Source organism: Pogona vitticeps, chromosome 5, assembly GCF_051106095.1.
Source record: "Pogona vitticeps strain Pit_001003342236 chromosome 5, PviZW2.1, whole genome shotgun sequence".
Taxonomy (NCBI): domain Eukaryota; kingdom Metazoa; phylum Chordata; class Lepidosauria; order Squamata; family Agamidae; genus Pogona; species Pogona vitticeps.
Window position 1 is genome coordinate 194,390,996 of NC_135787.1, and position 12,242 is coordinate 194,403,237.

The window sequence follows — 12,242 nt, forward strand, 5'->3', positions numbered from 1 at the left end:
GAAACAGCTCTCTCCTTTCCCTTTTCTCTTCCCAAGAAGATCTGGAGCGAGAGAAACTGGCCAGCATCTCAAGAGATACCCTTTCCGGGCATTTCCCCCTTGCATAGCATCTGAGCCTTTCTCCCTCTTCCTTGATCTCCTTGTGTGTATTGTGCCTATTTCAACAGATCGTAGGGGGCGAAATCACACCATCAGACATCATGAGAGCTCTTGAAAGTTCCCTTTAAAAGAATAACAACAACACAACCTCAGAGCCTGGAAAAAAATCCTTTTCTAGACTTAAAAAAAAAAAATCCAGGCTCTCCATGGCTGGCTGCCAGAACGATGAAAAAGTAGGTCCTAGACCAAACGTCAAGCCCGAATTATCTCTGGAGGCAAAAAAATATCTTGAAGCTGAGGCTTGTCCTACTTTGGGAACCTCCTGAGAAGGCAGGATTCTCTGGGAAAGACCATCATGCAGGGAAAGGGGGAAGGCCGCAGGAAAAGAGGAAGGCCCAATAATACAAGATGGACCAACTCGCTAAAGGAAGCCACAGGCTTGGGTTTGCAAGAGCTGAGGAGGGCTGCTAGGGAAAGGCCATTTTGGAGATGGCTCATTCATCGGGTCACCAGGAGTCAGAGTCGACGTGATTGACACACACAAAAAGTCCAGAAATGGAATAACCCCAAGGCTCTCCTAACTTGTCCGCCTCACGGATACGCCCGACTCACCATGTACTGTGGCAGGTTGTAGAGCATCACCCGATAAAGTATTTCACAGGGTGTCTCCTGCACCTCCTCTTCCCCCTGGTAGGTGACCGGCCGGAGAGAAAAGAGAGGGGCAAAGAGGTATAGTAGTTGTCTACAGATAACACGCGCGCACACACGCACGCACGCGCGCGCGCACACACACACACACGCGTGCGCGCACACACACACACACACACACACACACAAAAGCCGGAAACTGCAGACAGGGCTGTGGCCCCTCGGCCTCTGTGCGGCGGTTCCCGTTTTGCAAAATAGGACAGCTCTGTTCGTGCCGATCCCACCCAGACATGGGAGTCTGCAAGCAGGAAGCCCGGCGGCCGGGCCCACCACCAGCGAGGTCCCCTCTCCGGGAGGGAGCTCCGTGCCAAAACGCCGCCACCGCTGGCCCAGGGACAGGGAGGAAGCCCTTGCCAGGGGGTTTGGCCCAGTGGATCCCTCCAAGTGTTGGGTCTCTGCCTGGGAGGATCCTCACCTGCGCACCGTATGCGTATGCCTTCTGTGTGTGTGTGTGTGTGTGTGTGTGTGTGTGTGTGTGTGTAGGGGGTGTTGTTCTGTATCTGTCACTGGAAAGTCAACACAGGCCTTGATCTCTGAGGCAACCCTCTTGTGGAAAGCGCGTGCCGTCCCTGAATGTGGATCGTGACCCACAGTTTCTTCAAACAAGAGACCGTCAATCTCCTCTCTTGCGAAGGAGAGCGCCGCTCGGTGCCTGGAGATCTCAGCCACCAGACCCTCAGATCCTTAGTCTGACGGCCACAGGATCCAGTCCCTGACAGTCCCATGGGCCACACGAGGGAGGCATCACCTTAAAGGGACATCAAAGAACTCCTTGGCCAAGCTGGTGCCCTGCATTACAGAAGGTCCAGGGCTCAATTCTCCTCACCTCTGGCTAAACAGTTTCCTATAAGAGGGGCAGAAATCATTCTTCCCTGATCAGGAGAAAGCTGTCAAAATTGCAACAGACAACGCTGGGCTACACCCTCCAAAGCTGGCCTGCGTGTCCTCTCTGGACTGTTACTCCCATAATACGGACTCTCTATTTCTACCCTTTCACCTGCACACAGACGAGATTTAGTAGAGAGGCATGTGCGTGGGGGGAAAACACTTACCAAGGACATGGGACATTTCTCCATCTCCTCCTCATTCTTGATCTGCACTTCCGAGATAGAGATGTATTTGTGCTGAGGACAAGACGAGAGAGAGCAAAAAGCGGGGATGAAAATCAGTCTGTCCGCACATCGGGCACTTGGAAAAGATGTGTCGGTCCAGGGAGCGCCTCCACAAGCCCTGCTGTGACCTTGGGGAGGGGGCACCCTAAACATTTTTGGAAGTCATGCACCTTACTTGTTGTTGCTACCCTGACAGCGGGTGAGAGGAAGAGCAGCAGAAAGCTTCGCCTCCCACCAGCCTGTGGATTCAACTCAGAGCGCTGCCCGGCAACAAACGCCTTCTAGGGGCAAGTGGGACCGAAGGCAAAAAGGGGGTCCCCAAAGACGACTGTATTTTAGCTGGAAGCCTTTCACTGCCTGTACCTCTAGAGCAGTGGTCCCCAACCTTGGGCCTCCAGATGTTCTTGGACTTCAACTCCCAGAAATCCTGGCCAGCAGAGGTGATGGTGAAGGCTTCTGGGAGTTGCAGTCCAAGAACATCTGGAAACAAAAAGCTGAGGACCATGGCCTTAGGAGAAGACCATCCACCTGGTGGTGAGGGGGCCCCAAAATCTGGAAAGCCACCCCACGATGGTTGGGGTCCCAGAAGGACTAGATTCAGCTGGAGGTTCCCGACCTCTCCGATCTAGCCAAATATGAAGGAGTCTTAGTGATTTTGTGAGGTGGCTTAGAACACCAGCCCCTGTGACTGTGGTGGTTGAGAAACTGAGGGACAACTCTGAAGACCCCTCCCCAGAAGCCTACCTAGTCTTGAACCTAACAAGATCGTGCCTCCCAGGAAGGGAACCCACAAAAAATCCCAGTGAGGTGCATCTCTTAAGACATCACTACCAGGTTACCTGCTTCAGAGTCTTGACACTTTCGTGGATGGGCCGTGGGAGCCCGACTAAGGTGTCCGTGTCCCTACAAAGCCAGCCAAGAAGGAGGGGGAGAAGAGAGGAAAAAGAACAAGAGGCAGCAGACGGTGAAGTGTCAAACTGCAGGCATCAAAGAAAAGAACTGAATGGAACTGGGTTTCCAATTGGTTTGGGCATAGTGGTTCTAGCAAGCTGAGCTTTGAAAGGATTAATTGCCTCCATCTCCAAGCCTGGAGAGGTTTTTGGACTACAACTCCCAGAATCCTCCAGACAGCATGAGCATGTTAGCCAGGTGATTCTGGCAGTTACAGTCTGGGAAAAAAAGTATATCCCCTAGCTCAGCTCAAAGTTTCTACCTTTACCCTATAAACATGCCCAGAAAAAAGGATACACAAAATAAACACAGGTAGGCTGAAATCCTGTTCATATGTGTTAGGCTGCTTAAGGTCTAATGATGTCAATTTTTTTGGAAATTAAACATTTCCTACTCCTGTCCTGAGGTACCCACAGCTCCTGTGTAACTCATTAGGTGCTGTGGGGACTGTGGGATGGGGGGTAATTGTCATTAATTACCAGAAATTGCTGCTGCTGGGATGATTTTAGAAGTCATCTTTGGAAATTAAAGACTTCCTACTCAAGTCCCACAGCCCCCACCAGTTCCCAATGATTAAAGGGTTTCCACAGTAGCTACAGGAGGAGTGCTTCAGGATAGGAGTAGAAAAGGTGTAGTTTCCTGGTTCCCATCAGCCTTAGGCAGCACCGCTTCCATGAAGAGGATTTCAACCACGTTAGTCTGTTTCTGCATTTTTAATAGTACAGGCAAAAGACACACGGCAGATTTATTTCAGTGTGAGCTTGATAACGACGTGCTGTTAAGCCAGAACTTAATAGGGCTTTCAAGGTTAAGTGATATCTCAGACAGAGCAGCATGAGCTTTACGGGCACAGCTGGGAAGTAAAGGCCAGCCTCCCACATCCAGATTGGCTTTCGGCTCCCAAAGAGAGGGAGGCATCCACATCTTTAAAAAAGGATGAGAGAGATCTGGAGATGAAGCCAGTGGACACCATCGACAACAGGGCAGTCTCTCCAGGGGAAAAGTCCATCAACGACTGCAAATAGCCCATTCACGTTACTCTACCATTATTATCTTGCCATGGTTCATCTCCAACAGAGACTCTCACATTCTTTACAGCACAAGCTTCTAGTGAAGACAGACGATCATCTCAATTCTTTTACACCCACTGGATTTCTTACCAGCCCGTCACAACCTTGATGCCATGTCTAAATATCAGCCATGTTCTACCTCTTGCTCTGAGGTCTGATGAAGTGGATTTTTCCATGAAAGCTCACATTAAAAAAAAGTAACAGTCTTTAAGGGGCCAACACGTTTCTGTCTCTCTTTTTTTAACTTTTCTTTTTTATTTTGTTTTCACCTTGCATACTCTCATACAAAATAACTGAACTACTTTGTGGGCTCTGTTTTAATACAGAAAGACCCTCTATCCACAGGATCAGGATTTGCTGATTCACTTATCCGCTGGTTGAAAATACAACAAACACACCCCCAGAGACCATTGAATGTATAGCGTTCGATCCTTCCACATTTCTCAGAATCCGTGGTTGGGTCGGAACCAATCCCCCACGGATGCCACAGTCCGACTGTGTTTGCTCTGAATGCCCCAGAACATGTCTTGCAAAAGCAGGCCCAAGATTACTTAAGGTCAGCCTCTCCCAGCTGTGTTGGACCACCACACCCATCAGCCCAAGAAAATCCAGTGGTAATAGGAAGGATGGGAACTGTAGTACAACATGCTTGGTATGTGGCCAGTGGGGGGAGAGGTCGCCTTCCATTTAAAAAAAACACCAAGAAGCCCTTCCCCCCAAAAAATGCTTCCGCGGAAATGCACAAAACCACACTTCCATCCTTCACACGTGCGTGTGTCACCGTATTATGGGACACACAAAGCAGCCCCCCCCCCGAGACACACGGGTCAGGGTTCTGTTCGAACTGCTGCCAATCCAGGGACTAAATCAAAGCCACAGCCTCCATTTAAGAAGCCAAAACCTGCCCCCCCCCCCAGCGGAGAATTAGCGTCCTCTACAAGCCCACATCCATACTCACTGGCCGAGGGTGAATCCGATGAATTTGTTCCTGCTCGTCTCCAGGAAATGTTCAATGTCCTTCTGTCTGGAAGACAAGCAGCGCGTCCGGGTGGGGGGTGGGGGGAGGAAGTGGCAGAAAAGAGAGAGGAAATAAATGGGAAGAAACAGACGGCGCATCGCGGGGAGAAAAGAAAAACCCTCTTGATAACCAGGCGGCTCAGGAGAGAGTGTTCTGCCTCCTCCAGCCAGTTTGCACTCAGAAAGGTCACAAGCGGACGTGGGAAAGCTTGCGTCTTAACATCAGTTTGTGGGCCACGCGTACAAACATCATGCAAGGTTTCAAACGCCATCACTCAAACACAGCCGCAAACCCGGGCCCTTCCGTCTAGAAAAATAGACGTCTTTAAACTGAGGATTGCAACCCTGGCTTGGAGTTGACCCTGCTGCCTTCTCCGTTTCATTTCTACTACGCATCAGTCTTGATTTTATTTTTTTATTATCCAGAAACGAAAGGTACACATGAGGACTGGCCAGCCCACACCAACTTTTTTCAAACGGCCTTAGAGGAATCCCAGGAAGGCTACCAAACAAGAGGCAGAACCCCCCCCCCCCGAGAAGACCCAGAGCCCCCAGGCGACCAGGAGAAATCTACCAAGAAGACCCCTGGACGGGGGTTACTGGACAACTGAAAGGACCCCGGGAAGAGGTCGCGAGACGCCTAAGCCCAGTGACTGGAGGCAAAAGGAACACCAGGAGGTCAGCAACGGGAAACCCAAAGCCACAAACCGGCTCCAACCCTGCCAGGACTCTGGCGGGAAAAGAGAAGAGTCAGACCCCCCAACACCCAGAAGATGGACAACAGACACACCGTCGGAACTGGGACTCCCATCGCTGCCTTTTCGGGGTGAGCAAAGAAACCGTCCCTGTTGTGGACGGCAGAGAGACGGCTCTCAAGACTCGGGTGTTGAGAAGGGAGGGGAAACCAGGGAGATCGGAGAGCAGCAACTGCCGAGAACCCGGATCTCCATTCACAAGACTCGTCTCCCTGAGCGGATCTAGTCTCCGTATCAACAGGTCCTGGACGGACACCCTCCAGTCTCCTCCGAATGTGCAAAAGTAACGTTTTTGGACCACCCCTCGGAGCATCCTCTGGACAGAGTGTTTCTGAGAGCCATATGAACCGGGATTAGAATAGAGTCAATTTTTCCTAGTATTTTTAGGAATCGAGCTGTGTAGGATGCCTTATCTGTATTTATATTGGCATTGCTATTATGATTTGATGTTAGTTTCATCTTTTAAAAAACACATCACATAGAAAACTACTACAGGAGCGACATGTGATGCTGTTTCCGGAGTCTTTTTGTGGATTTTCTTTCTTTCTCTCCCCCCCACCCCCGTTTCGGGAGAGATTTTACAGGGGCAAACCTTATTAAAAAGTGGCTTTCCTCGTTCACCCAGCCGCTTCAATGGCTTCTGGCTACATTTTTCCACCATTCCTTCTGCCACCCACCTTCTTTCGTGGGCACAGGAAGGGGCTTCTGTTCCAGCACATGGGGCGGCGGCGGGACAGGGTGGGGGAATGGAGATACCTGACTTTGGGAGCCCAGGGGAGACCCTTTGGGAAGGAGACCCTCTCGGCGGGCGGGGACGGGACGGAGACGGCCGGGACAGCCGGAACCCGCTCCAGGAGGTCCAGTTCTCCTTCGAGGCTGTTCTCGAGGTCGTCTGGTTCCTCCTCATCCACCACCCCAGCGTCGTCGTTTTTGAAAGGGTCTCGCTCGTTGTAGATGTCCAAGCTGTCCTGTTTCATCAGGGGCTGCAATCAAGAAAGGGAAGAGAGCAGGGGAGGAATGAAGACAGGGAAAGAGGGAGGGATAACCAAGCCTTATCGTGGTACAGGAACAAAGAAATGGGGAAGGAGGGAGGGATAACCAAACCTTACGGGGCAGAGGAACAAAGAAATGGGGAAGGAGGGAGGGATAACCAAACCTTACGGGGCAGAGGAACAGAGAGATGGGGAAGGAGGGAGGGATAACCAAGCCTTATCGTGGTACAGGAACAAAGAAATGGGGAAGGAGGGAGGGATAACCAAACCTTACGGGGCAGAGGAACAGAGAGATGGGGAAGGAGGGAGGGATAACCAAGCCTTATCGTGGTACAGGAACAAAGAAATGGGGAAGGAGGGAGGGATAACCAAACCTTACGGGGCAGAGGAACAGAGAGATGGGGAAGGAGGCAGGGATAACCAAGCCTTATCGTGGTACAGGAACAAAGAAATGGGGAAGGAGGGAGGGATAACCAAACCTTACCAGGACAGAGGAACAGAGACGGGGAAAGGAGGCAGGGATAAGGAGGGAGGGATAAACCTCGTATTTGGTCCTCCTCTTTCCCTTCTGTCTTCCACCTTCCCCAACACAATTGTCTTTTCCAGAGAATCCTGCCTTCTCATGATGGGACTAATGTATGAAAGTTTTAATTTTGATAATTTTTTATGAAAGTGTACAAGTTTATTGACTCTTAACCCACTACAAAACTGTACATGATTCCATCCGGAAAAGCCCTGGCTTCAACAAAAGCCTTTCTACCCCCGAAGGGCCACAAGGGTGCTCCTTTCTCCCAACCACCTGGTCAGGTCAGTCCCTATGATGGCCAAATATCTTCCAGATGCTGGCTATTAAGTGGCTACAGCATTTGGGTCCAGGGCTACCTGAAGGAGTGCATCTCCCCAGGATGAGCCTTCTCGGCATTTTAAGATCGTCAGAGGAGGCCCTCCTCTCGGTCTCACGGCCAGCGCAGGCACCACGGCGGATGGGGACCCGAGAGACGGAGCCTTCTCGGGGGCAGCTCCCAGGTGGTGGAAGGCTCTCCCTTTGTGGAAGGGGCGGCCATGTTCGTCTGTGCAAAGATGATAGGTGGAAACAAAACAAGAAGGAAAAAAATGTAGTGGCACTTAGGTCTGATGAAGTGGACTTGTCCATGAAAGCTAGTGTTTAAAGGTTAACTTTTTATTATTACTTTGTTCTCCCTTGGGAGATCAGGCTTCACCCCCTCCCCCCAAAAAAATCTCTCTTATCCTTCTGCTGACGGCTGGTGACCCGCCTTTGCAGGCAGGCTTTGAACCATCAGGACTGAGTCCCTAAATGCCTTCTTAGGAGTTAAGGGGGGTGGGAGCACTTTTTTAAAATTTAGTTTTTATGTTGACTTGCTTTTATTCAATTGTATTTTAGTTAGCCTCTGGTTGACTTGTTTTTTAATGCGTAACTGATTATGGTTTTTAATTCTGTCCCTTTTAAATCCTGCGAGACGCTTCAGGTCCCCTTATCCGGGGAAAAGATAGCCTGTAAATGAAAAAAATCGTCAAATAATCATAAAAATAACATAAAACAGAACTTAGAGCAAATGGAGGAGAGCAAGAGGTCCATCGTTGGAATATGCGCTTAGCTGGGGGAGGCAAGTAATACTGGACGTCAGAGGTGGCATGGGCTATTCCCTCCTGCCTCGTTGGCCTCTTCCTCCGACCGGGTCCTGCCCCAGCATCCCGGAGGCAGAAAGAAACAGACAACGTGGTCAGCTAAAACACATGCAGGAGTAAACTGGGGAGGTCAAGGAGAGGGGGAACAACACTAAAGACCCATTCTCGGTTGAGAGGATTGCTCAAAAGTCTTTCAAAGAGGGGGAGGCGATCCTGGCACGCGGGCATTCCGGGGTCCCGTACCCGTCGGCTCCGGTGGCCCCGTTTCGGCTGCTGTTGCTGGGGATGCTGCGGATGCTCCACCAGCTCCATGGCGTAGGCCGGCGGGGACGCCGCTCGCATGCTCCTCACGACCCGGATGCTGTCCTCCGGCAACGGGGGAAGGCCCAGCGCCTCTCGTTTCTCCACCTTCATGGCCTGCAAGGCCTCGAACCCGCCCAGGGTGAACTGCAGGGGAGGAGGAGGGGGGAAAAAGGTCCGTCACCGGAGACCGCTCTCCGCCGGGAAGCACCGGGTTGTGGGGCGAGTTCAGTGCAACCGTAAGCCCAACAGCCGGAGGTGCAGGGGCGCAACCGTGAGCGCGGCGACAAAAGTTGAGAAAAATGAATGGCTTTGGACTACAACCCCCAGGATCCCCTTACTGGGGGATCGTGGGAACTGTAGTCCCGAACCATCTATTTTCCCAATAGGCAGCAAATATCAAAGGGTAGGATGGGATTGGGAAAATGCCTGGTCCCTCGCAAGGGTTCCCGTTGCCTTGCAGGTCCTCCCTCTGGGGTCATGTCGCAGGAACGGGGCTCACTGCATAGGGCAGGGGTTCCCGACCGCGGCTTCCCCAGATTTTCTTGGACTATAACTCCCCAAAGCCTTCGCCCCCCCGCTGTGCTGGCCAGGGTTGCCGGTGAGTTGTTGTCCACGAACATCTGGGGCGTTCTAAGGTTGGGAACCAGCTGCAAAGAGAGTCAGGTGTTGTGTGAAATTATAGAATCATGGGAGTTGGAAGGAACCTAAAAGGCCATCGAGTCTGACCCCCTGCTCAAGGCAGGAATCCAAATTAAAGTATCTCTGACGGGCAGCTGTCTTGTTTTCTCTTAAATGCCTGCAACACTGGTTCCGTTGTTGTACCACTCTAACAGTTAGGACGTTTTCCTCGATATTCAACCGAAATCTGGCTTCCTTTAACTTGAGCCCATTGTTGCATGTCCTGCACTCTGAGATGATGGAGAACAGATCCTGCCCCTCCTCTTTAGGACAGCCTTTCAAGTCTTTGAAAAGCGCTCTCCTCAACTATAAAAGGACAATGGCAACATCTTATAAAGAAAATGTATAAAAAGTGTTTGATAGGTGGCACCAGATAGATTAGCTAAAATGTACAGTGGTGCCTCGCATAGCGAGGTTAATCCGTTCCAGATTAACCTTCGCTATGCTGAAGCATCGCTGAACGCGGCAGGCCAAATGGGCCAAATACTCACCGTTCAGCGATGCTTCAGGATGGCCGGCAGCCATTTTCGCGCCCTCGCCTCGCTTAACGAGGGTGCGAAAACGCTGCGCGCGGCCATTTTGGGCCATTTCCAGGCTTCCGGCGGCCATTTTGGCCGCCGAACAGCTGATCGTCAGGGTTCGTTTTGCGAAGATCGGTAAGCGAAACGCTTACCGTTCTTCGCAAAGCGAATTTTCCCCTATTGGAAAAACGTTGAGCGATCGCATTAGCGATCCGAAAAAACTGATCGCTATGCGATTTCATCGTTATACGGTGCGCTCATTAAGCGAGGCACCACTGTACTCTAATCGGTCATGTAAATGCTGGAAATGTCATTAAAAAAACCTGGAACTTATAATCACCTTTGGTGGACCAGTGATAAAGCAAAAAAATTTTTGGACAAAAATACATACAGTGGTGCCCCGCTAGACAATTACCTCGCAAAATGATGAACCGCATGATGATGAGTTTTTGTGATCGCTATAGCACTTCGCAAAACACTGTTTCCTATGGGCAATTTTCGCCATATGATGTTTCTGACTGTGCTTCGCAAGACGGGGGTTTTTTTGGGACCTATTTTCGCAAGACAACGATTTTAACAGCTCATCAGCACTTCGCAAAATGGGTGTTTTCGGGAGAGATGCTTCGCAAGACAGCGACTTTAACAGCTGATCGGCGCTTTGCAAAATGGCTTCCCTATGGGTGATTTTCACAAAACGATGATGATTTTCCCCCATTGGAATGCATTAAACCGATTTCAATGCATGCCAATGGGGAATCGCATTTTGCATGATATTTTCACAAGACAGCAATTTCAATGGAACGGATTAACATCATCTCTTGGGGCACCACTGTATATGGCTTGATAAAATAGTAAAAAAGAAATGTAGATTTTTAAGCCAGAACTCTTTTTATTAATCATACTACCACAGAGCTTTGATAAACAAAATGTATACCTAACACTGCATATTTTAACATCCGCAAGGATTATATTCGCACAATAGTGGAAGAATGAAGAAACACCTACAGATCAGGAAATAATCAAAAAGATATTGGACTGCGCAGAAATGGACAGACTGACACTGAAAATCAAAGGAAAGGAAGATGCAGAATATTATCAAACATGTAACCTCTTTTATCAATGGTTAGAAGCATGTTGTCTAGATTAAGACATTAATATGTATTGTAGTTGTACTAACAAATGATTATAAGCTGAACCCAGGGGAAAGGATGTTAAATAAGCAAGGATGGACTTTAATAATAATAATAATAATAATAATAATAATAATAATAATAAAATAATAATAATAATAATAATAATAATAATAATAATAATAATAATAATAATAATAATAATAATAATAATAATAATAATAATAATAATAATAATAATAATAATAATAAAATAGGAAAATTTAAAAAAGAAAGAAAAGGGCGCTCTTCTCTCCCCTCAGTCTTCTTTCTCAAGGCTAAACAGGCCCAACTCTTTCAGTTTTTCCTCAGGAGTCTTTCCAGTAAGTGCTGGTTCGGCATGTTCTCCCTTTCGGCCATTAGCCCAACAGGTGTTCTGCACTTCCCTTCCCTGCCCTGCCTCCTCCAGCAGGTGCCCACTCAGAGGGCAGCACCCAGAGGAGGCAGGACAGAGAAGCTTAGGTGCTGCCTGCAAGCGGGTATCCATTGAAGGAGGTGGGGCTCAGAACCCTCTGGGGTGCTCAGGTCTGGGTAGCCCCTGGGCTGCTGGCAGGAGGGACCGTGACCTTCTGCACAGCACCCTGTCTCAACGGGCACCACAGCAGGGTGGGTTCAGGGGGACCCTCCAGGGCATAAGTGGGGAGACCTGCATGCTTTCTTTGATCAAATTGTCATCATGCCACATGCATGCCGACCATCTCTAGACCACAAACCTGCTAAAGCATCAGTGGCAGCACATGGGGTGAGACTGAACTTTGGCCCGCTCCGGCACACCGATCCTCAGCACATCGTCCCTTTACACCTGAGCCTGTAAGGTTGGCGCCATATATCACTGCTGTGCCTCCCATAACCCCGCTTCCATAGCCACATTTAAAGAGCTCAGCAATGTTGGCTGCACCAGAGGCTCCAAACTTTAAAAGGGCATTTTCAAGGTGCGCAGAGGCACCGATCCACCTCCACGGACCACGCAGACATGTAGGTGCCCCAGCGGAGAGATCCAAGCGTATCCGCGCTTCTTTTCCGACGGCAGGGCCTTTGTGGGAAAGTGGAGGACCGTCTTACTCACCACAAGGACTTTCCAGAGCAGAAGCAGAACTTTCTTCATGGGGAAGTGTGGAGCGTGGCCACTGCAGAACTTGGTCACCATGGTGAAAAGCAGGAGAGCAAACGGCCCTTCGCCGTGCACAGGAAAACCTACATGGAAGGAGATCAAAAAGGAG

At 49.9% G+C, this 12,242-nt stretch overlaps 1 protein-coding gene across 1 annotated transcript in view; it reads right to left on the bottom strand.

Moving 5' to 3' along the window:
* The window catches only part of STRIP2 (striatin interacting protein 2), a 48,089-nt gene that overhangs the window by 10,939 nt on the left and 24,908 nt on the right, over positions 1-12,242 (bottom strand). The window contains exons 8-14 of the mRNA XM_073002437.2: positions 12,089-12,216; positions 8,595-8,798; positions 6,469-6,695; positions 4,899-4,964; positions 2,759-2,822; positions 1,860-1,931; positions 712-786 (exon numbers count right to left, since the gene is read on the bottom strand). Coding sequence (XP_072858538.2) covers positions 712-786; positions 1,860-1,931; positions 2,759-2,822; positions 4,899-4,964; positions 6,469-6,695; positions 8,595-8,798; positions 12,089-12,216 — 836 coding nt within the window. The remainder of the gene's footprint in view (positions 1-711; positions 787-1,859; positions 1,932-2,758; positions 2,823-4,898; positions 4,965-6,468; positions 6,696-8,594; positions 8,799-12,088; positions 12,217-12,242) is intronic.